The sequence below is a fragment of the Girardinichthys multiradiatus genome, chromosome 5 (assembly GCF_021462225.1).
Source record: "Girardinichthys multiradiatus isolate DD_20200921_A chromosome 5, DD_fGirMul_XY1, whole genome shotgun sequence".
Taxonomy (NCBI): domain Eukaryota; kingdom Metazoa; phylum Chordata; class Actinopteri; order Cyprinodontiformes; family Goodeidae; genus Girardinichthys; species Girardinichthys multiradiatus.
In genome coordinates, this window is record NC_061798.1 from 7,336,511 (window position 1) to 7,358,675 (window position 22,165).

The 22,165-nt window shown below is 40.6% G+C and overlaps 1 protein-coding gene across 3 annotated transcripts in view; it reads left to right on the forward strand.

The window, feature by feature from the left end:
* Nucleotides 1-22,165, forward strand: part of LOC124868150 (myosin-10-like) — a 75,881-nt gene that overhangs the window by 40,924 nt on the left and 12,792 nt on the right. For all 3 annotated transcript variants that reach the window (XM_047364992.1, XM_047364993.1, XM_047364994.1), the window contains 24 exons: nt 570-633; nt 842-940; nt 2,302-2,445; nt 2,799-2,894; nt 3,734-3,852; nt 3,940-4,092; nt 4,245-4,418; nt 4,568-4,741; nt 6,373-6,487; nt 10,328-10,521; nt 10,635-10,756; nt 10,839-10,908; nt 10,982-11,142; nt 13,126-13,234; nt 13,310-13,441; nt 13,595-13,801; nt 13,887-14,024; nt 14,298-14,421; nt 14,678-14,849; nt 18,703-18,915; nt 19,119-19,263; nt 19,357-19,563; nt 19,666-19,770; nt 20,327-20,479. In XM_047364992.1, coding sequence (XP_047220948.1) covers nt 570-633; nt 842-940; nt 2,302-2,445; nt 2,799-2,894; nt 3,734-3,852; nt 3,940-4,092; nt 4,245-4,418; nt 4,568-4,741; nt 6,373-6,487; nt 10,328-10,521; nt 10,635-10,756; nt 10,839-10,908; nt 10,982-11,142; nt 13,126-13,234; nt 13,310-13,441; nt 13,595-13,801; nt 13,887-14,024; nt 14,298-14,421; nt 14,678-14,849; nt 18,703-18,915; nt 19,119-19,263; nt 19,357-19,563; nt 19,666-19,770; nt 20,327-20,479 — 3,390 coding nt within the window. The remainder of the gene's footprint in view (nt 1-569; nt 634-841; nt 941-2,301; nt 2,446-2,798; nt 2,895-3,733; nt 3,853-3,939; nt 4,093-4,244; nt 4,419-4,567; nt 4,742-6,372; nt 6,488-10,327; nt 10,522-10,634; nt 10,757-10,838; nt 10,909-10,981; nt 11,143-13,125; nt 13,235-13,309; nt 13,442-13,594; nt 13,802-13,886; nt 14,025-14,297; nt 14,422-14,677; nt 14,850-18,702; nt 18,916-19,118; nt 19,264-19,356; nt 19,564-19,665; nt 19,771-20,326; nt 20,480-22,165) is intronic.

A 22,165-nucleotide genomic window follows, 5' to 3' on the forward strand; every position in this document is an offset into this window, starting at 1 on the left:
TGAACCAATTGGAGCCCATTGAGGGACCCCTGGGTTATGCCACCATAAAGTGCATTGCAATAGTCAATATGGGAGCTCATTAAAGGTCCTTTTGAACCTCTTGTATCATGTTTATTCCTGAACTATGGCTGCTGAGTCCAACACCACTCCAAGCACAGCCAAAGGATACGGCAGGATAGGACCTGGCTGATGGGTCTTCTGTGTCTGGTGACCTTCCTTCAGTGTTTTGACTGACTGTTGGATGCTCTGGGAACTGCCAAATAACACTGTCGATCCACCTCTAATCCCACCATGTACCAGTTCGCTTTCAATCAGAACCAGTTTTTTATGTTCTCACTAGAAATGTGAACAAATGCAAAAATATTCATTTGTTATTTTCCTGGAAAGGATGTTCTTTTAGGCTACTGATGAGCTTTATCAGTAGTTATGTTTATGACTCTTGCTTTCTACATCAGACCCAGAATGTGATGATGTGTCCACCACACAGGAGACATTTTAATGGTTTCGTTTTCTCAGTGACTGATGGATCTTTTTGTGTTTTAACATAAAACTTGTGTTAATCCCTGCAGGGGAAATTCATTCGGATCAACTTTGATGTTGCTGGGTACATCGTTGGAGCCAACATTGAAACCTGTATCCTGTGACAATAACTGTTTATCTAACAATTTTTTGTTGGACTTTATCTGTTTATGTCTTTATAAACTTCAGCTCTAACCTAATATTAATCAGTCACAGAATCTTTAGCTTTCAGTTGTTTCAAATTAGTATTTCCTGGCAGGATACAGCTCAAGGTACACTAAGGCATTAAAAAGATTTGCTTTTCCTGACTGTTTTGCGTCAGACTTGCTGGAGAAATCCAGGGCTATCCGTCAAGCCAAAGATGAGCGCACCTTCCACATTTTTTATCAGCTGCTGGCAGGAGCTGGCGAGCACCTCAGATGTAAGTAAGACGAACGATTAATACATTCAGATACTTCTTTCTCTTATAACTCAAATTCCTTAGTTTTTGGGATCTCTGGTCTTTAACAGAATTTGTGAAAACTGCCGATTAAATCCCAGAATGCACGGAGGCTGTTACATCACCCATCATTATCTTTTTGATATCAGCAGTCTTTTATAGAACAAACATATATTGTGAATTCTGGGTAGTAGATTCATAAAAGAAAATTCAGCTAATTGTTATGATTATATGCAGTTTTGACAGGTTTTTTTCTGGACTTGAATGAAGTAGAAGAAAATGCTTAGACAGGGAAGTCGGTGCGTACATACAGTTCAGATGGTGGTTATTTAAAGAGAAATATTCTAAATCCAAAACCCCTTATTTTCGCTACAAACAAATATGTAACATAGTAGATGGCTAACTTTAGTTCAAAATTTAAAATAGGAAACAAAGAAAGAACCCATAATATTGATACACAAAATAGCTAAAATAATTTAGCCGAAAAAGAAAACTGAAAATATTGTGGCTTAGAATATAGTTATATATGTATATGTTGCGGGGCTGCACGGTGGCGCAGTTGGTAGCACTGTTGCCTTGCAGCAAGAAGGTCCTGGGTTCTATTCCCGGCCGGGGATCTTTCTGCATGGAGTTTGCATGTTCTCCCCGTGCATGCGTGGGTTCTCACCGGGTACTCCGGCTTCCTCCCACAGTCCAAAGACATGCCAGTTAGGTTAATTGGTCACTCTAAATTCCCCTTAGGTGTGTGAATGAGTGTGTGTATGGTTGTTTGCGTGTTGCCCTGCGATGGACTGGCGACCTGTCCAGGGTGTACCCCGCCTCTCGCCCATAGACTGCTGGAGATAGGCACCAGCTCCCCCGCGACCCACTATGGAATAAGCGGTAGAAAATGACTGACTGACTGTTTATGTTGCTGTACAAATACATTTAGATACACTGTATCTAACTGCATACATTTCTTTACACAAATCTACATCGGCATATATGGCAACCATTCATCCACCATATACATCCTTGCTCCCCCATACACTGTTAATAATTAACATATCATATAAGTTTAGTTGGTTTTCCTTGTCTCAAAGGAGGATAACAGGAGAATTTGTAGCCTTCCTAGTTTAATTCTTTCCTTTTTGGTCAGGGTTTTGTTTGGTGTGCTTCGCTTTCTCCTAATATTTTCTCCCAAATATCTGATGCCATACTCATTTCTAAACATGGATAATCAACAGGATTACAAGCCTATTTAATAAACATCTTTACATTTGTACTCAGATGGTGAAAATGAAAGAGTCTGGATGGGGATTAGGTTTGGGTTTGAACATTTTCTTCCATCTTTCTGCCCACAGCTGATCTGCTTTTGGAAGGGTTTAACAACTACAGATTCCTGTCGAATGGGAACATCCCAATTCCAGGCCAACAGGACAAAGACAACTTCCATGAAACCATGGAAGCCATGCATATCATGAGCTTCGCACATGAAGAGATTCTAGGTAATGCATTTCTCAAGGAGTTTACTCTGACCTTTCTTTGTTTTTTGTGTCGTGCTTCCTGTTCAAGGTTAAAAGTAAATAACAAAACAGCAGGAGCTATAATATAGAGATTTTATAGACTGGTTTGCCATGGTCTCTGCATGCAAAGATGAACAGACATCAATAAGAAAGAAAGGAAGGAATTAACACTGGAGAGTTTTTATAGAACTTGACATTTCCCGTTAGATTAAAAGGTAAATACCTCTCATTGCATGTTGGAGAGCAGGATACATCCTTATGGCTTTGAAGGCTTGAAATGTGGAGCAAAAGTGATCGACACTTCTGCTGTTTTGTCTGAATTCTGATATTTGCAGCTATGTTGAGGGTGGTGTCTTCGGTGCTGCAGTTTGGTAACATCATCTTCAAGAAGGAGAGGAACACTGACCAAGCCTCCATGCCTGATAATACTGGTAGGTCCTCTAGAAACCTCTTCTGCTTTGTAGCCCTTTAGTTAGGGGCAGACACCCCTCTCATTCTTTAGTTCAGCTCAGTTCACTTTATTTTTATAGCGCCAGTTTACAACAAATATCATCTTGAGTCACTTCAGAAGAGAAACAGGTCCACTGAATATCCAGTTCTGTAGAATCCAGTTCATTCCAATCCAAAATTACATACAGACCAAATCAGTACTGATCTTAATACAATAACAGTGTTCTCACCAGCACATTTCAGCGTACCGGGCTGCTACGCTGCAGAAGAAACCATCATCTGCAGCTCTTTTACTCCTTGGAAAACCAACCACCACTCCTTCACTGTTTTCCATCTTTAAACTGTCAGGGTTCCTAAATAGCTGGAAATGTCTGAAAAATTAGTTTTTTCCCAAACCTAATGAATGCCAAAAAAGAAGATAAAAAATATTTGCTTTTCTAGATTTGATTCCATATCACATAGTCTAAAATCTAGTTTTACTAGTTCCATATTTAAAGCCCGACTATTGTAGAAATATCTGCCATTGATTTATAGTGAACTTTGTATATATAGAGATTTATTCAATTGTCTCAAGAAAGACTGGCATGAAAAAATGTTTAGGTTTAAGATGTTGCTGATCATTTTTATTTGACCATGAGTTCTGCATATATGTAGAATATCAGCTAATATTTCTTTATTTTCCTGTAAAATGTTTCTGTTCTGTCTTTGCCAAACATAGACGTGAGCTAGTTTTTGTACCTCAGCCTTGTGATCCTTTTTTATTATTTAGTTTAAAACTGCTTTATTTAGTGTTTGCGCTTCTTCTCTGTTTGTTTCCCAGCTGCTCAGAAGCTGTGTCATCTGCTGGGTATGAATGTCATGGAGTTTACCAGAGCCATCCTGACGCCTAGAATCAAAGTGGGAAGAGACTATGTCCAGAAAGCCCAGACAAAGGAGCAGGTTACCAACTTTCTGTCTTGCACTTAGACTGAATTTATTCTGTCTTCCTGCGTCGTCATGCTCTTCTGTTTTATTGCCTCCCTTCAGGCTGACTTTGCTGTGGAGGCCCTGGCTAAGGCAACATATGAACGTCTGTTCCGCTGGTTGGTTCATCGTATTAATAAAGCTCTGGACAGAACCAAACGGCAGGGGGCTTCCTTCATTGGTATTTTGGACATAGCTGGTTTTGAAATTTTCCAGGTTTGAATTTAATTATTTAAAAGTGTTTGTCAAGTTTTCTGAACAATGTCTTGCTGAATTTTGAGGGACTTACTTGCCCGTATAACGTTTTTGTGTTTTATTTGTTTAGTTGACGGTCCTTCTGTTGCTTGTATTTGTCTATCCTCCTGCAGTTGAACTCCTTCGAGCAGCTCTGCATCAACTACACCAATGAGAAGCTGCAGCAGCTCTTCAACCATACCATGTTCATCCTGGAGCAGGAGGAGTACCAGAGGGAAGGCATCGAGTGGAGCTTCATTGATTTCGGCTTGGACCTGCAGCCCTGCATTGACCTCATCGAGAGGCCGGTTAGTGAGAAAAAACGATGTAAAAAAAGACAGTGCCTTGTAAAAGTATTCATACTCAATCTTTAGTGTATTATTGTCTAAAAGTCAAAAGAAATATGGTTCCAGATTTATTTTAAATGTGGAAATGATACATTTTATTATTTCTCCAGGCGAACCCTCCAGGAGTACTGGCTCTGCTGGACGAGGAGTGCTGGTTCCCGAAGGCCACAGACAAGACCTTTGTAGACAAACTCATCCAGGAGCAGGGAACTCACACCAAGTTTCAGAGACCCCGTCAGCTCAAAGATAAGGCTGACTTCTGCATCATCCACTATGCTGGCAAGGTATGCCTTTTTGCCGTTTGTTTGTTCTAATCGCTACACTTATCAGACAAATGTTTTTATGTTAAAAAACGACTTTGTTAGAAATGAAGCTATTATTAGGGTCTAGTTTAGCTAGAGTTTGGGTGTTTGGTAGAGCGACGCGTGTACTTCGCATTGTATTTTGTGTTAGACCAGCTGCCAAATCTTTATCTACAGACACATCTTCCTAAATATGTCTTCCATAATGTTGAATAACTGCTCTGAAAAAATGATGCAGCCTGTGTTCTTGTTGGATTTCAGAGAAATACTGTGGCCTGTTTGGTGAGCTGTGTTTTGCCATAAAACACTGAATTGGTCCTGCAGACAGGACCCGCTGAGGTCCACATCTGTTCCTGCTGGTGTGTCTGTGGGATTTACAACAGCATGGTTCAGAAGAAAGCCAAATGTTGTGAAAATGTTATCAGGGAAGCTTTGCCAAAAAATGGCCTCAGAGTGCAGCAAAGTTACATTTCTACTAATGTTAGACTTCAGATATATTAGAAGCAGTGATATATTCTAAGTAACATTTTACTGAGAATATAGCAAGGGTGCTGGTCAGTTAGCCACTATCGTTATTTGGTACTTTTGCGGTTTTGGCCGTTTCAAACCTGGCTGTGTCTGATACAGAAGCCTGTTTCAGAACGTTTTGAGGAAACCCCACCCCCCTCTTAAGGAAATCTTTTACCTGAGAAAGAAATTTTCATTAAACCATTATTAGCCTTGAATAATTTGGTTACGTGACTCCAATAAGTATTACCTACCTGCAGAGATGGCTCAGAGTTTCATATGGGTCATTATCTCTCATACTTTATAAAAGTTGACCGGCCCAAATGGGGATCCGAACCAGATCCAACTTCAATAAGATGAATAGCTACCAGATGGGGCTACAGATTAGCGAAGGGGTGAACTGACTCAGAGCCATGTTGGAGGACAACTGGATGCACACAATTTGTGCATCAGGGAGCACTTACAACTAATACACAAACTGTGACCAGGTGATTTTTGGAAAAATACCTGCTTTATGCTTCATCTGTTGTCTGCCAGGTTTCTAGCAGCTCTTTGGGAATCAGGTTTTTGATTTTCATTTTTTATCCCCCTCTGTGGTTTAAGGGAGATGTTTCTTCACTGGTTCTTAGTGTGTTAGGCCCGTTGAAGAGATGACTCGGCATCCCATAGTAAAGAACTCGTGCTGGGATTGTTACTTTCAGGAAATAGTTTTATTCTGTGAGTGATCGGCACAGACGTCACTGCTGTAAATTCATGTTCAATGTGATTGGCTTTTGTTTGAAAGGACCGGGGGATTTGGTTCTGGGAGGTGTTGACTAGATGAAGGTAATAGTTTTCTTCAGTAGGTAAAGGTTCTTGGAGCTGCAAATACGTGTAGCCAATAGCTTATAATTTTAGACTTTTTGTTTCCAAACTGGATGATTTTTGGCTTTGTGTGGTCTTACATGAAGATAAAGAAGGTACCTAAAGCAAAGTTACCCACAATGAGCTCTTTGAAACCGTTTTATAGTATCCTTACTTAACTCTATGTACTGTATATCACAAATAATTGTATTATAACTTTATTTAGTTGTGTTTTACTCAATTAAAACCTGTTTATTGTTTAGGTTGACTACAAGGCAGACGAGTGGCTAATGAAGAACATGGACCCCTTAAATGACAACGTGGCTACTCTTCTTCATCAGTCAACAGACAAATTTGTGGCTGAACTGTGGAAAGATGGTAATTACCTTCTTATATGTCCTGCAGTATTTAATTCTAAATTCAGTTAGAAAGAATCCATTTTAACACCATGCCCTGTTGGATTCATGTGTATGTAGCTTGGCTTACTTACAGAATTGTGAAAAAGTCTTTGTCCCCTTTTGCTTATTTGTCTCATTTAGATGTTTGAGATTTTCAAACATTTTTATTATCGACACAAGTAACCTGAGTAAATAAAAAAAATGATTTCAAATGATTTCATTTAATTAGGACCTATCCAAACCAAAATGGCCCTATGGGAACAAGCACCATCTTGGCAGCTTAACTTCCATCAAGGGTTTGTGATAAATGGTAATAGTCTTTTTCATCAGAGGAGGAATTTTGGTCCACTGTTCTTTGCGGAGTTGTCTTAAATCAGCCACACTCAAGGGTTCAGGTTATACACATAGCATGTCTAGACTTTGACTAGGCCACTCCAGAACTGTTATTTTAGTCTTTTTTTGAGCCAGTCTGAGTTGGACTTGCTGGTTTCCTTTAGACCTTTGTCCTTCTTGATAACCCAAGTGTGCTTGAGCTTAAGGCCTTTTTCTTATTATTGAGACATGAACACTGATGTGTTACCTGAGGCGAGGGAGGTCTGCAATGCTTTAGATGTTCTGGGAGTAATGTTTGGTGGAACGGCCACTTGTGAGAAAGTTCTCCACTGTTACCTGTTTTCTCCCTGTGTGGATAAAGGCTCTCACTTTGGTTTGCAGTCCTCTCTTAGCACCATCGGCTTTGTCACCATTTCTAGACTGACAGATGTCAAAAACGTTGTTTCTCATCTGAATGTGTTTCGATTGGGGCATGATGTATCAGTGAGTGAGTACATTTTATTTATCTCAGACCTTTCACAAATAAAACTCACAAAGACGGAACCCGAGCCCCATGCAGACGTTAGATGGATGTAAGCTCTGCTGTTTGTTCAGGTTTAAAGTCTGGCTGCAGACATCTGGACAAGTTGTAAGCGATCAGGGGAGTTTTTGTTGATTCATTGGGAAAGTGCATATCAGGGGTCTACAAAAGGGGAAATAAAAGCATGAATAACAATCTCATTCCTGTTTTTACAGTAACTTTATTAGGAACTTGATTGGAATTTTTATCAAATGATTTAAAACAGCCTTGGCCAAGTTATTTTGAGTGACCTTCAAGAGACTTTGATTGGTCAAGAACAACACCTAAATCCCTTAAGGTTGGCTTGATGGCCAGGTTTGAATGTCCTTCAGGCAACAGATTGTTCTCCGGTTTGTTGATCAGAACGTCTGTCTCCTCAGAGCTCAGTTAGAGGGAGTTATTTTTGAACCAGGTTGGCGTTTCTTTTAGGCACTGAAGTAAATGAGACAGTTTGAAGGTCTCAGAGTTTTAGAGCTGAAAATCATCTGCATAAAGGTCATAGGAGATATTCTGAAATGTATTAATGATCCCTGCTATGTTGCTTTAATGAGATGTTTTAGCCTAAGTTATCATTTTACGTTTCATGCTACAGATCAGCTTGGTGGGTAATCATTGTTAATTCCTATTTTAACAATGTAAATAATTGTTTTTTTTTCCATACTGGGGTCGAGCTGGTTGTTTTTACACTAATTAGTTTTTTTTGTAAATGTTTAAAAACTGTTTCTTGTATTTACTTGTGTTATCTTTGTCTGATAATAAAAATGTCTTTGATCTGAAACATTTTAGGACAAAACAGAAGAAATCTGTAGGAGGGAGATGCTTTTTCACAGAACTGTGGCTTCTAGACACATTGTTGTCTTTAACGTCTACTAAAAGCTTCTGTTGACACACGTGAAAACTACCTCACACTCAATGTGCCCTCCTCCTCTTCTTCTCTGTGTTGTAGAGATTCAGACCATTCAAAGGGCCTCATTCTATGACAATGTCACATGTCTGGATGAGCCGGAAGGTGAATGACTGAGTTGCACCATAGCAGAACTGGGCCAAAATATGAATTGAATGGAGCATGCTGGTGTATTTTTGCCCAGATCTGCGTGTAGCTGCTGCCGTGTATCATATCGTATCTGAAGTGGCTGCCGTTTGCTTCCAGGCTGCATGGCTCATTTGACCTAGCCAAAAGCAGCAGTGCCTAGTTGGGAAATAAGTCTGAACTAGAATGGTGTGCTTCCCTTAGTTGAATTAGAGTGTTTCTGTGGTCTTAAGTCAAAGTAGTCCCAGTGTATTCCTAATCTTATTGAGTCAGACCGTTCAGTAATAAATGAAGAATATGTAATAACATGAGCTCTCGTCACAGTAGGATCACAGCTGTAAACAATCAAAACCAGATGCTGTTCATGGTTTTTCACTTTGGCTCTGAGTTCATTATTAAAGGCCCAGACAGCAGGTCATGGATCATATTTGCCCAGGTGGAGAACTTCCAGCTGTCTGAGACGTTTAACCTGAAGTTACCTGCCACGGGATTAAGATGTGGCATAATTTATATTCAGCTAGGTGAAAGATCCATTGGGTCACTTTGTTTACCTTTTCTGACATATATTCAGGAGGAATGTTCCCAGTTTAAATGTGTTTGTCTGACTTATTTAGATGTTTGATAGGTTTAATTATTTTCATGTTACATGAGCACAGAAGGATCCCCCTGAAGAAAAGCATTCTTCTTTGAATTAGAAATCCAAAAAAAAGTCAGCCACGGTCAAAATATGGATCCACCAAGGGGTTCTTAGAGATGATTGGGCTCATGAAGGACCTGTACCAGGATTTTACCCAACAAAAACATCCTTCTTGTGTGTGCTCTTCATGACCTCCATAGATTATTTATCTTTATAATTGTTTTACAAGTCGGATAGTTTAAACATAAATGCTTCGCTTCGATCCAGTTTGAAAGTGTCTCTTTAGTCTGATACGACTAGACAATTATTCATTTTCTTTAGACAATGACTTAAAAAAATTATTGCTTTTTGAACACTTATACATTTTACAACCACAAACTTCATAGTATTTTCCTGGAATTTTATGAAGTGGGAATATATATTTCTCAGATTTTCTACAAATAAAATTCTGAAAAGTGTGGCATGCTTATTGTTGAACCAACTTTCACAGCGGTTATGGCTGTAAGTGTTTTGGGGTATAATTTCTACTGGGTTTGACATGTAAAGATGCAAAAAACTGCAAAAATTTCAAATGAGCTCAAGCTGATATTGTTTTTTAAATAATGAATTTAGTTAATTTCAGTGATTCTCAGTAGGATTTAGTTGGAGACTTTGACTGGGCCATTATAACATGAATATACTTTGATCTTGGGCACATCTTTTAGATTTTCATTTGTTGTTGATTTTGCATTTTATTTTTCTTCCACTTCATAATTATTCCCTATTTTGTGTTGGTCTGCTCCACACTCTGATAATAGACTTTAAAGTTTGTGGTTACAATGTGACAAAAAGTGAAAAAGTTCAAGCTACTGTTATTAGTTTTGTGAAGCACCAAAATTTCTTGTCCTGCATTTGAAAAATCTGTTAACAACAGTGAACAGTCATCATTAATAATGCTCAATTTCAAACTTTAACAATATGAAACATTTCCTGAAAAGATGGTGAGACAGCCATGGAAATGTTGAGGACCATCGTTGTTAGTGGGAATGTACTGCCATCTAAGCGCTTCTCTCCATGCATCAGAATCCCGAGGACTCCCATTAGATACGGCAAACGCTTCACCTTCATCTGCAGAAGCTCTAGTTCTAGTCCTAGACTGCTGCGCCCGGTCATTTAGCTACCTCATGTCACAGTGGTGCTGCCACTGTTCCCACAATAAACCTCTGTTACAGGTTGGGAGCTGTTGTCCCAACAGGCTGTCCCTCTCTGTGTCTCCCACCAGTGGACCGAATCGTGGGCCTGGACCAGGTGGCAGGGATGAACGAAACAGCATTTGGTGCCACCTACAAAACCAAAAAGGGCATGTTTCGTACAGTGGGGCAGCTCTACAAAGAGTCACTCACCAAACTCATGGCCACACTGAGGAACACCAACCCAAACTTTGTTCGCTGCATCATCCCCAACCATGAGAAAAGAGTAAATCCACACTTTTACTTGGACAAATATGAACTTGTTACATAGTTACATTTTTCAGTACAGTTGTTTTTTGTTTTTTTGGTCTCTGATGCTAAATATGTTTGGTTCAACAGGCCGGTAAATTGGAACCTCACCTGGTCCTGGATCAGCTGAGGTGTAATGGAGTCTTGGAGGGAATTCGTATCTGCAGACAGGGCTTCCCCAACCGCATTGTCTTCCAGGAGTTCAGACAGAGGTGAAGAACTCTGAAGTTTTTAAACTCTTTTGTTTTCTACATAAAAGATTTTATTCGCGTCAAGTATTTCTTTGCTTTGCAGATATGAAATTCTTACGCCCAACGCTATCCCAAAGGGCTTTATGGATGGGAAACAAGCCTGTGAGAGAATGGTAATGCCATCTTTCTTCTCTGTTTTGTAGTTTTCTTCCAAAAGTGGTTGCTCTCAACAATTTATTTTCGTAGATTAAAGCCCTAGAGCTGGACCCCAACCTGTTCCGTATTGGTCAGAGTAAGATCTTCTTCAGAACTGGTGTTCTGGCTCATCTGGAAGAGGAGAGAGACCTGAAAATCACTGACATCATCATCTATTTCCAGTCTGTGTGCCGTGGATACTTGGCTCGCAAGTAAGGCTTGGATCTCTGGATTTGCTTTAAGACCTGGACTTATTTCATTATCAGGAAATCATTTTTGAGGTTTTTCCTGCACACATCACACAGTCTTTGTATTTAGTTTTTTATGATATTCAGAACTCTGCCTGTAGATACCCTAGATATAAGCCAATGTAAAATCTTAGCTACACAAACCTTCTGCTGTTTGGGGGTTTGTTTCTGACTTAAACAATTCAGTTTATTTGACATATTTCATACTTAAATTGAGCAGAAAGACACACAACTCAAAAGTAATTTTATTTTGAGTTCTTGTCATGCAATCAATAAAATAATATTAATAGGGGTGGTTAGGGGGGTGTGTGACTGAAGCACAGAATCAATGTCAGTGATGCGGTGTCAACAGGGTAACATAGAATATCAGTGAATATTGGCCATAACAACATTATTATCTAATTCAAACCAATTCAGTTTCATTTATATAGTGTCAATTCACAACATATATCATCTCAAGGCACTTTACAAAGTCAATTCAATCGAATCATACAGATTTCAAGTTGGGTTCATACATTTCAATTAATCTTAACTATCAAACAGTGCAGTCAGATTCAGTTTATTATTCATGTTGGTTTAAAAGGAACCCCAGCAGATTGTTGGATTATTACCGGATATTGATATTGTCTCACATTTTCATATCGTTGCATCCATATTTCCTATAAATTATTTAGGTATCTTGGTAGGAACAAGACTGCTGATCTTAATGCTTTCAGCTGTTGATGCAGATTTCTGGCTAAGGGCTCACATTATAAGCAATCAAAATATTTAGTCTTGCCTTCCTGTCATGCAAGGTCATTAATGTTTACAATAGACGCAGAGGTGATGTCACACTGTGTGCGTGCTAGAGAGAAGTTGCTAAAAACAAAAATGAATTCAGTTGGTTTATAAGATGACTTTAGCATTTTATATTGAAGCAGTAATACAGCTGATGTTATAGAATGTAGACTCTTGTTACTGCCAACATTCAAATCCAACATGTACCGTAACAGGGACTTAATGTTCACAAGCATAAAGCAGAGTAACTTTGCTGTAACGTGTCCAGCCTTCCTGTTATCTGCTGAAGTCTAGCTCTCTAGTTTAGCACATTAATTTAGCTTCTTACACGTTATGTCCTTCTTCTGACTTTATCTTTAAACACTCTCTTACTCAGAGGTGAGTAGTAACTACTTACATTTACTTGGACATGATGAAGAACATCAGACACAGACCCACACCTACAGTTTAGGTTAAAGTGAGACTTCTTGTTTATTCGCGTGCTTCATTGTTCTAATGGTTGTTCTGCCTACTGAGTCATTTGGAGATCAAGGGTAGATACTGTGACTTGGACTACTATTAGCACTGTTCTAACATTTACAGAGCCTTGCTAAAGTACTCGACCCCCTTGAACATTTCAACCTCTTGCCACATTTCAAGTTTCAAACATAAAGATATAAAATTCTAATTTTTTTGTGAAGAATCAACAAGTGGGACACAATCGTGAAGTGGAATGAAATTTATCGGATGTGTCAAACCTTTTTAAAAACTGTAAAGTGGGGCGTGCGATATTATTTGGCCCCCTTGCGTTAATACTTTGTAGCGCCACCCTTTGCTGCAATTACAGCTGCAAGTCGCTTGGGGTATGTCTCTATCAGTTTTGCACATCTGCCACCACCATGTTTGACAGTGGGGATGGTGTGTTCAGGGTGATGAGCTGTGTTGCTTTTACGCCAAACATATCGTTTTGCATTGTGGCCAAAGAGTTGGATTTTGGTTTCATCTGACCAGAGCACCTTCTTCCACATGTTTGGTGTGTCTCCCAGGTGGCTTGTGGTAAACTTTAAACGAGACTTTTTATGGATATCTTTGAGAAAGATTTGGATTTTAAGTTTCTGCCCGGTAACCAGCCAATTTGTTGGTGCATCTCTTAGAAAACCTTAACCTTTGCATTGTGATTTTTGTTTTTAGAGCCTTTGCTAAGAAGCAACAGCAGCTGAGTGCTCTGAAGGTCCTCCAGAGGAACTGTGCTGCTTATCTCAAGCTGCGACACTGGCAATGGTGGAGGCTCTTCACCAAGGTGAGACCCCAAACAATGTTAGAAACCTCCTAGAGTTAAACTGATTGGCTGAGTTTGGTTTTGGTTCTGTTGTAGGTGAAGCCACTGCTTCAGGTCACCAGACAGGAGGAGGAGCTACAAGCCAAAGACGAGGAGCTGGTAAAGGTGAAGGAGAGACAGCTCAAGGTGGAAAACGAGCTAGTGGAGATGGAAAGGAAACACCAGCAGGTAAGAATGTCCGCTTAGTGAGCGTAATTATTCACACTTGAAATGAAGCTCATTCAAAACAGCAGAGAACATTTAGTTGTATTTGAATTAAAAAAACGTAACAATCTTGAAGCTAAGAAAAGATCATGCGTTTCCCAAACTGTCTCCATTTAGCTCCTTGAGGAGAAGAATATTCTAGCGGAGCAACTCCATGCAGAGACAGAACTGTTTGCCGAGGCAGAAGAGATGAGAGTTCGTCTCCTCTCTCGGAAGCAAGAACTTGAAGAAATCCTGCATGACCTGGAGTCCAGAGTGGAGGAAGAGGAAGAGAGGAACCAGAGCCTGCAGAATGAGAAGAAGAAAATGCAGTCTCACATCCAGGTTTGTGCCGTCTCTTCATATTTTCTAATATACACAAACTGCTCTATCACTTTTTTAATAAGAGTTTTTGTTTTGCCCTTCACAGGACCTAGAGGAGCAGCTGGATGAGGAAGAAGCTGCGAGACAGAAGCTGCAGCTGGATAAAGTGACAGCTGAGGCAAAGATCAAGAAGATGGAGGAGGACATTCTGCTGCTGGAAGACCAAAATTCTAAGTTTCTTAAGGTGAGGAGGAGGCCCCTCACATATAAAACAGGAAATTCAACACATTGTGTTGAATTATATGTGATGACACAATGTAGTGAACATTTCTTCATGCATAAGTGTAATAAGAAATGACAGCGTCCACAATGATGGACCAGGATGTTAAAAATAATGTTAAAAATGTGCAGGAAGACCTGTCAGTTAGTTACTATGTTCCAGATTGTCTTTGATTTTTCAAGGTTTTGCAGAAGACCTTCAAACAACACATTTATTAATTTGGTCTATTCATAACAGGAGAAAAAGCTGGTGGAGGACAGGATTGCTGAGATGACCTCTCAGCTAGCAGAGGAAGAGGAGAAGGCAAAGAATCTTGGCAAAGCCAAGAACAAGCAGGAGATGATGATGGTTGATCTTGAGGGTAAGTGTCCAACATCTGTTAGTAAGAGGCCAATAAATCCTGTTTTTCAGTGAACCAGATGTGTCTATCTATATCTGTCTACGTGTATATATTTTGTGTTTGTATATATTTTTAATACAGGGCTTATTGAAAAGTGTGTTTAATAACTGCTTAAAGACATATTCTAATTGACTGAATATGACTTTAAATACTCTCTTAACATTGGTGATGTTTGCATTTTAGTTCAATTGAATCCTATGAATATGACTGTCCTCAGAGCGCTTGAAGAAAGAGGAGAAAACACGACAGGAGCTGGAAAAGGCCAAACGCAAACTGGATGCTGAGACCACTGACCTGCAGGACCAGATTGCAGAGCTTCAGGCACAGATTGAGGAGCTGAAGACGCAGCTGACTAAAAAGGAAGAGGAACTGCAAGCTCTGCTGGCCAGGTCAGTCAATGAAAACAAAAATCTAAAATTACAAATAAGTGCCACAGCTGGAATGGCTGTTCTAGTTCTCCTGGAACATTTTCATGGTAGTGAGAAGCGATGATAACAACAGTATTTCTGTTGATGATGGAGGCTCTCTTTGATAATGTTGTACAAGCAGGACTTGTAGACCTCAAGATTCATGAGTCACATTCAAGTATTGACATATTTCTGTTTTATTTAATTCATCCATGCTGTGAGCCAATTGGATCAGATTTAAGGAGCAATGCCCCCCCTGTCAAGTTATGTATGAGACCACCCCTGTATTTCCTGTCCTGACCAGAACATGGCAGTTCAGTACATGCCACAAAAAATGTTTCAGCCGTCGGACATCCAGCCGCAGGGAGGAGACAGCGCTGGAAAACCTGCATCCTCAGCAGCCCCTGAGGAGTTACATCAGACTTGTCAGGCGCATGCAGGCTCTTAACTAGACATCAGAAACCGAGTGATGTGCCGGCAAAATTCTGTTTGGAAAGAAACGGTGTTCATTTTCAAGACCCAGCTATTTTGTTCTGCGTAGGCACCAGCTCACCCATTGTAAGAGTGATACTGAAACCCAAGCCACGCAGTCTGTGTGTCAGAGCAAGTGTCTGTTCCTCCACTTGCTCCCTGCTGGATGCAGACACCAGGTTCATCAGCACTCTGAGGCCTACAAGATCCAGGGCTGCCTTGATGAACTTCTTGAAGACCCTTGGAGCCAATGAAAGCCCACTTGTTGGCTAAGATCCAGTATGCGAACCTGTGAAACTTTCTGTTTGCTGGATCAATGCTTATTTTAAAAAAAACAGCATCCTCCAAATTTACTGACATGAGCCAGTCGCCTCTTTCAATAGATCTGAACAGAACATTGTGGGTCAACACTCTGACTCAGTATTATCAGAGGTGGGGGTTGAGGAAACTGAAGTCCAGAATGGGACGTAGTGACCCTTTCTTCTTTGGAATGAGGATATAGGGAATAAAACTCAGTTCTCATTTCCTCCTCCGGTACAACTCTGATGGCCCCACACTTTAAGAGTGAAGAAATGCAGCTCTGTGAAGCCTCTGCTGCATCTCCCGTGTGAAATTACCACACTATTCCACTGAAGCTCGAGGGTTTCGCTGAAAACAGGAATTATTTCCTGAGGGCTTAGGGCAGGGGTCTCCGTGAGTGCTGCCTGCTGAGCTTCAGCCTGCCGCCACAGCTCCTATCTAGACTGCCTATTTTTTCCTTATGGAGGGCGGGAGGCTCGGTGTGGCGGGGCTGAGGGGGTGGCAAACAACTTTTTGCCTCTCTTTTTTGAAGCCTTTGGGTCTTGTTGGTGCTAAGACTGTGCTTCCAACAACTAACATTGTGCCCTCTGAAGCTTGTGCTTCGTCCCCTTGCTGCCATAGCTGGAAACCCCTGGTGAGCTCAGGGTGGTTGGTGAGCTTGCTGCATGGCTGTGACAGCCTCTCCAAATAAACCCCTTAGCGCTTGTTGGGTCGAACATATCTGTGATGACTGTTTGACCTGGTCTGGCATGCCGGAAAGGTTTACCCTCAGTTAAACCCATGACACGGCCACAGCCCTGGACTACGCCTCTGAGGAGGTGGAGGATGAAGTCAGCAACAACACACATCTCCTCCCAATAACAGACTGTACTATTGGAGAACAGCAAAAACAGAAGAAAGCACCGTATAGTGATATCCTCATACTGTAATGTAGTTAAACAACCATCTTCTCTGCGTACAGGCAGAGGAAACAACTGCAAGTTGTTTGAATTCAACAGCTCATCAGATTTCCAAAAGATCTCATGAAGATATTTTTCCACCCCACTGGTTATTGAAGAAGACGACTGAGGCACACTGAGCTGCTTTTTCCAGCCTGCGCTAACAAAATGTACTCCCCTCTGACCTTGCATCGCTGTGAGTCTAAAGTCGTGTTGCACAGCATTAGTCTCAGTGTTGCTCATTTGTACATAAAGAGTACACCCTCACACAATCTATCTTCAGAGCAATCCTACATGCTGTATCCGTGGCAACAGTACTCCTGAGATACAACAGAGTTTTTACCGGAAATAGACGTTTAAACAACAAAACACACAGTTAACTCTCTCTCTGAATTACTACACCATAATTTCCTCCAATCAGACTGGCTGAGAGCTTTTACATCTGATTACAGCAAACAAATGTTAATTGATGCTCATATTTTAGTTTTTTTCCTCCAAGAAGGAATTAAGAGCTGACCAACTAATTCACATGAACTTGTAGCTACAGTGGTGGTCTGCAGATATACTTCGTTTGTTGGCCCTCTCGTTTCCATCCCAATTTTCCCCACTGTAGGAAAAAAAATCACATTTGCTGTGATTTCATTTTAGCCTTAGACTTAAAACTGACCAATGACCCAGACACAAGGTTTCACAGTAACCATCTGCCTGTCAGATTTTACACACAGCAACTCTCAGGTTAGTTCCTGCCGCACACAATTATGTCTTCATTGAACCTGATGTGCTTCATCGTAAACTCGGACTGTCTTTTGTTTAGTGGCTTTTATCAAATCAGCAGCGTTCATGTGATCAAATAACTAAATCATTTTTGACATTCGATGTTTACACCAGGGGATATTTATAAGTGAGGAATCTCACAGCAGTGCTGCAGCCAGTGGGAGGTTTTGTTATCCACACATCCAGCTGCAGATAGATCCACGGTTTCATTACTGTCTGTTTCCTTCCAGAAAGACCGCCATGAACAGTTTACTACACTGCCATCATTTGGCAACTTAAGGACAAAAAGAAAAAAGTGACATCATTGCATATTCATTTGTCTGCAGTGCCTCGGAGAACTATTCACCCTCTTTGAACTTTTTCCCATTTGATAACCACAAACTTTAGTAAAGACAGACCAACACAAAATAATGTCTAATTGTGAAGTGGAAGGAAAACATTACAGTTGGGTCCAAAATTATTCATACTCCTGACAGATTTAGGTTTACAGTAACCTGAACCGAATAATTTTACCAACATGCTTCTTTTGACTGGAAGTGTTTAACATTTTAGAGCTAGAGGTTCGTGGCTGATTTTCAGTTTCTTGTTTTTGTTGAGCGGCTGAGACCTACTGAAGTCCATTTAATCCGATTCAGTTTTCTATCTGTCAACTTTAATTAACAATGTTTAAAATGTTTCTTTCCAGCCATCCTGCCTTGAGAGTCAAAGTGTTTAGATCAAAATCAGAGGCAACATAAACCCCTGTGGCTGAGGAGGAGTCTCAGTAAAACCGTTTTGAAGTGAAGACAAAATGATTTGGAATTAAAATTGTGCTTAACGTCTTATATTAGCGATTAGCTCAATTAGCATTGTTAAATTACTAACATACCTCAGTTTGACTTGGGATTGTTGACTCTTACCTTAAATATTATGATTTCCAAATAGTTTCCAACAATTTAAAACCCAAAACGTTCCATTACAGACAGGTTGAAAGCTCAAAGGGATAATATTCTTTCCATAATGCAACAAGTATTGAATTTGAATCAGATTTTAGCCTTCCGGTTATTTGCCGAAATCAGATTCAGGTATATTTACCCCAGGTACAACTTATTGTCTTGTGACAGATGGCTTCTTTTCATTTTGAGTTTTATTCCTCCAGTAACAACTTTTAAACTGAGGAGAGTTAATAGAGGGACCTGGTAGCTTAAGAACGCTGTATTCACTGCTTGGAAAAAGGTCGGATCACCAGTCAGAGACAGTCGAAAACGATTCTGGTCCCCAGCCAGTTTCTCTCTACATCTGTTATATTTTTAATAGGATGAAGATATAACAGTAAAATTATACATAGTGTGTTCATGTGCTTCTATAACCAGGAGTGATGAGGAAACGGCACAGAAGAACAACGCCTTGAAGCAGGTGCGTGAGCTGCAGGCACAGCTGGCTGAGCTCCAGGAGGATCTGGAATCAGAGAGAATCTGTCGAAGCAAAGCTGAAAAACTAAAGAGGGATCTGAGTGAGGAGCTGGAAGCTCTGAAGACAGAGCTGGAGGACACTCTGGACACCACTGCTGCCCAGCAGGAACTCAGGTGCATGACTTAGGTCACTTTCACAGCAGCATTACAGAGGAATGCTGTTGATAGCTCATGCACCAAATGAAGCTAACATTAATTCCCATGTTCTTCAACTGAAGGTCCTTACCTCAGTATCCTTGTGTAGAATTGCATTGAATTCACTGACACATCTTTTGAAGATGTCCTTCGTAATTCTATCCCCTGTACCTGATATCCAGGTCAAAGCGAGAGCAGGAGGTGGCAGAGCTGAAGAAAGCCATTGAAGAAGAGTCCAAGAACCATGAGGCTCAGATCCAGGACATGAGACAGAGGCAGGCCCAAGTGCTGGAGGAGCTGTCTGATCAGCTGGAACAGGCCAAGAGGGTGAGTTTGTTGTACCAGGTGGCGATTGGGGAGGGGGGGCTTGTGTTTTTGCTCACATGGAAGAGATGTGTCTAAAAGGTTTTATTTGTGCAGTTCAAGGCCAACCTGGAGAAGAACAAGCAGTGTTTGGAGAGCGACAATAAGGAGCTGGCCTGCGAAGTGAAAAACCTGCAACAGACCAAGACAGAGTCAGAATACAAGAGAAAGAAAGTAGAGGCCCAGCTGCAGGAGTTTATGGCTAGAGCCACTGAGATGGAGAGGGCCAAAGGAGAGCTGACCGAGCGCTCCCTCAGACTGCAGGTAGAAATGGCTCCGCTGTTAGAAGACCGCTGCAGGGTTGTATCTGAAGGCTCCAATTACCATGCTTACACCCAGCTTTCATCACATCTGCTTGTCTGATAGACGGAGCTGGACAACGTTTCTGCCTTACTGGAGGAGGCTGAGAAAAAAGGCGTCAAACTGGTGAAAGAAGTGGACAATCTAAACAGCAAACTGCAGGACTCTGAGGTTTGATGAGAATGGACACACTTTCATCATCAGATGATTTGAAATGAGATCTTTTTCCATATAACTCACAGGTTCAAGTATATTTTACAGTTTAAGCATAAAGAGACCACTCAGTGATTTACTAATGTATTCACACCCTTTGAACTTTTAAAACTTTTTCCCAACATCTGAGCAGTCTGCTGTGTTCCTTGGCCTTCACTAACATTCTCCAGCATATCTCTGAGGCCTTCACTGAACAGCTGGATTTATGCAGAGATTAAATTACCCCCAAGTGGACTCTATTTACAAATTAGGGGATTTCTGAAGGCCATTTGTTGCATGAGATTTTATTTACGGATACAGAGTAAAGAGGGACAAATACACAGCATTCACATGTGTAAAATCACTCCTACATCAGAAAGTCATATATCTCATGTTAAACAGGCAAGTGAATGAACTGAACGGGCCCAAACAGTACATATCTCCTAATATAGTATTAGGCATAGCTTAACAGACACATTTCTCCCGTCTTTTGTGTTCTCTGAACCCTTTTTTCTGATGCTGTTCCTGTGGGTAGGAGTTGCTCCAGGAGGAGACTCGCCAGAAACTCAATCTGAGCGGCCAAATCCGCCAACTGGAAGCGGAAAAGAGCAACCTGCTGGAGCAGCAGGAGGAGGATGAGGAAGCACGCCATGGTCTGGAGAAACAGCTGCAGATGGTGCAGGCTCAGGTACAAAAACCAAGGAAAAAAAGAAACCACAGGTGGACCTTTCAGGTGCCTCAGTGCCAAAATCAAAGGCCAGACTGAAGCTGCCATTTGTAAACATCTGTTGTTGATGTGAGACACCGTGAACCCAGAGAAGGATGTGCAACAATTCAAACACTGATTATAGAGAAAATGAGCGTCAGAGGTGTAGATTTGGATGAATGTCGGCAATCATCAGTGCGACAGCACTCAAATCAGAGAGCTGTAAACAACAAGGCAGCAACGGCAACACTGTCACTCCAACTGTAAAACAATAATTAGTCCAAACATTTGTTTTTATTCCTTCTAGGTCTATAGAAGATAAATGACCAAACCAGAAGAGATGGGAAGATCACTGAATCCCATGTGGTGCCTGTCTACTAGCTATTGAATTTTTTCTTGATTTCTACACGCGTACACCCATCCTCAGTATCCATAACCATACATTTAGAATTCAACCAACCAGCATAAACACCACATATGCTTTTAGGGAGTTGATTTAGGAAGAGCTTTTACATTTCTCTCAGCAGTTAAATGCCAGTAAACATTTGCTTGTTTTAAGCATATGTGTCATTTTAACCTTCACTGTTAGAGAATAAAACATTGGTTTTAGATTCTGGGTACAAATGTCTCGATCAGGATTTTCTGTTCCCAAAACCTATCAAATTCATCTAAGGATAGACATCTGCTGATACTGCGTTAAAAATCCATGGCGTTTATACTACCGGTCAAGAGTTTGGCTTTCTCACTTAATGGGTCTCGTTATTTTCATGACTATTTAAATTGTAGATTCTCACCAAAGGCAACAAAACTGAATGAACACACATGGAAGTGTGAAATAATTCTAAACATTTCTGTATTTTAGATTCTTCCAAATAGTCACCCTTTGCTCTGATTACTGCTTTGTTCTCTTGGTGTTCTCTCCATGAGCTTCATGAGGTGGGTTTTCCAAAGAGTCTTGAAAGAACTTCCCAGAGGTTCATTGAGAGACGGGCAAAGGTTAATATTTCAGTCATCACAGCAAAGGGAGGCTACTTAAAGGAATCTAAAATATAAAACACGTTTAAAGTTCTTTTTCAAGTTTTTGTTGGCTACATAATTCCATATGTTTTCATTCACAGCTTTGATGCCTTCAGTGACAATCAGCGTACATAAACTGTAAATAGTCATAAACAATAAAAAAAAAAACCATTAAACGAGAAAGGGGTTCTAAAACTTTTGACTGGTAGTGTATTTGCTTGAAACATTTGCACATGCAGCAAAATAACCCACTTCATTTCATCAGTATTGCATGGTCTATATTAGTTTGGTGATTGTGTCCCATTGAACTCAGCCATCCATTTTTTTCTCAGCAGCTGATATTTTGTCCCAACAGGAGATTCTGCAGGTCAGCCTCAATATGCTGCTGTAAAGTGGAGCTAACTCTGTTATGAAGATTAAAATAATGTCTGACCAGGCATCGCACTAAACATGCTGAGCTCTGTAACAACTCGTAGAGCAGCAGTCTTCAATAAACCCCTAATCTTCTGATGTTTTTACAAAAGATGAAGGAAAAGTTCTTCTCTTGCTTCTTTGAAGGTCATAACATTTATTGACCAGTGTTTCAGCTGCTCTCTACCTAGCGTTTCCCGACACCTTGAGCTGTCTGAGCAAAGCACAAACGGCAGGTCA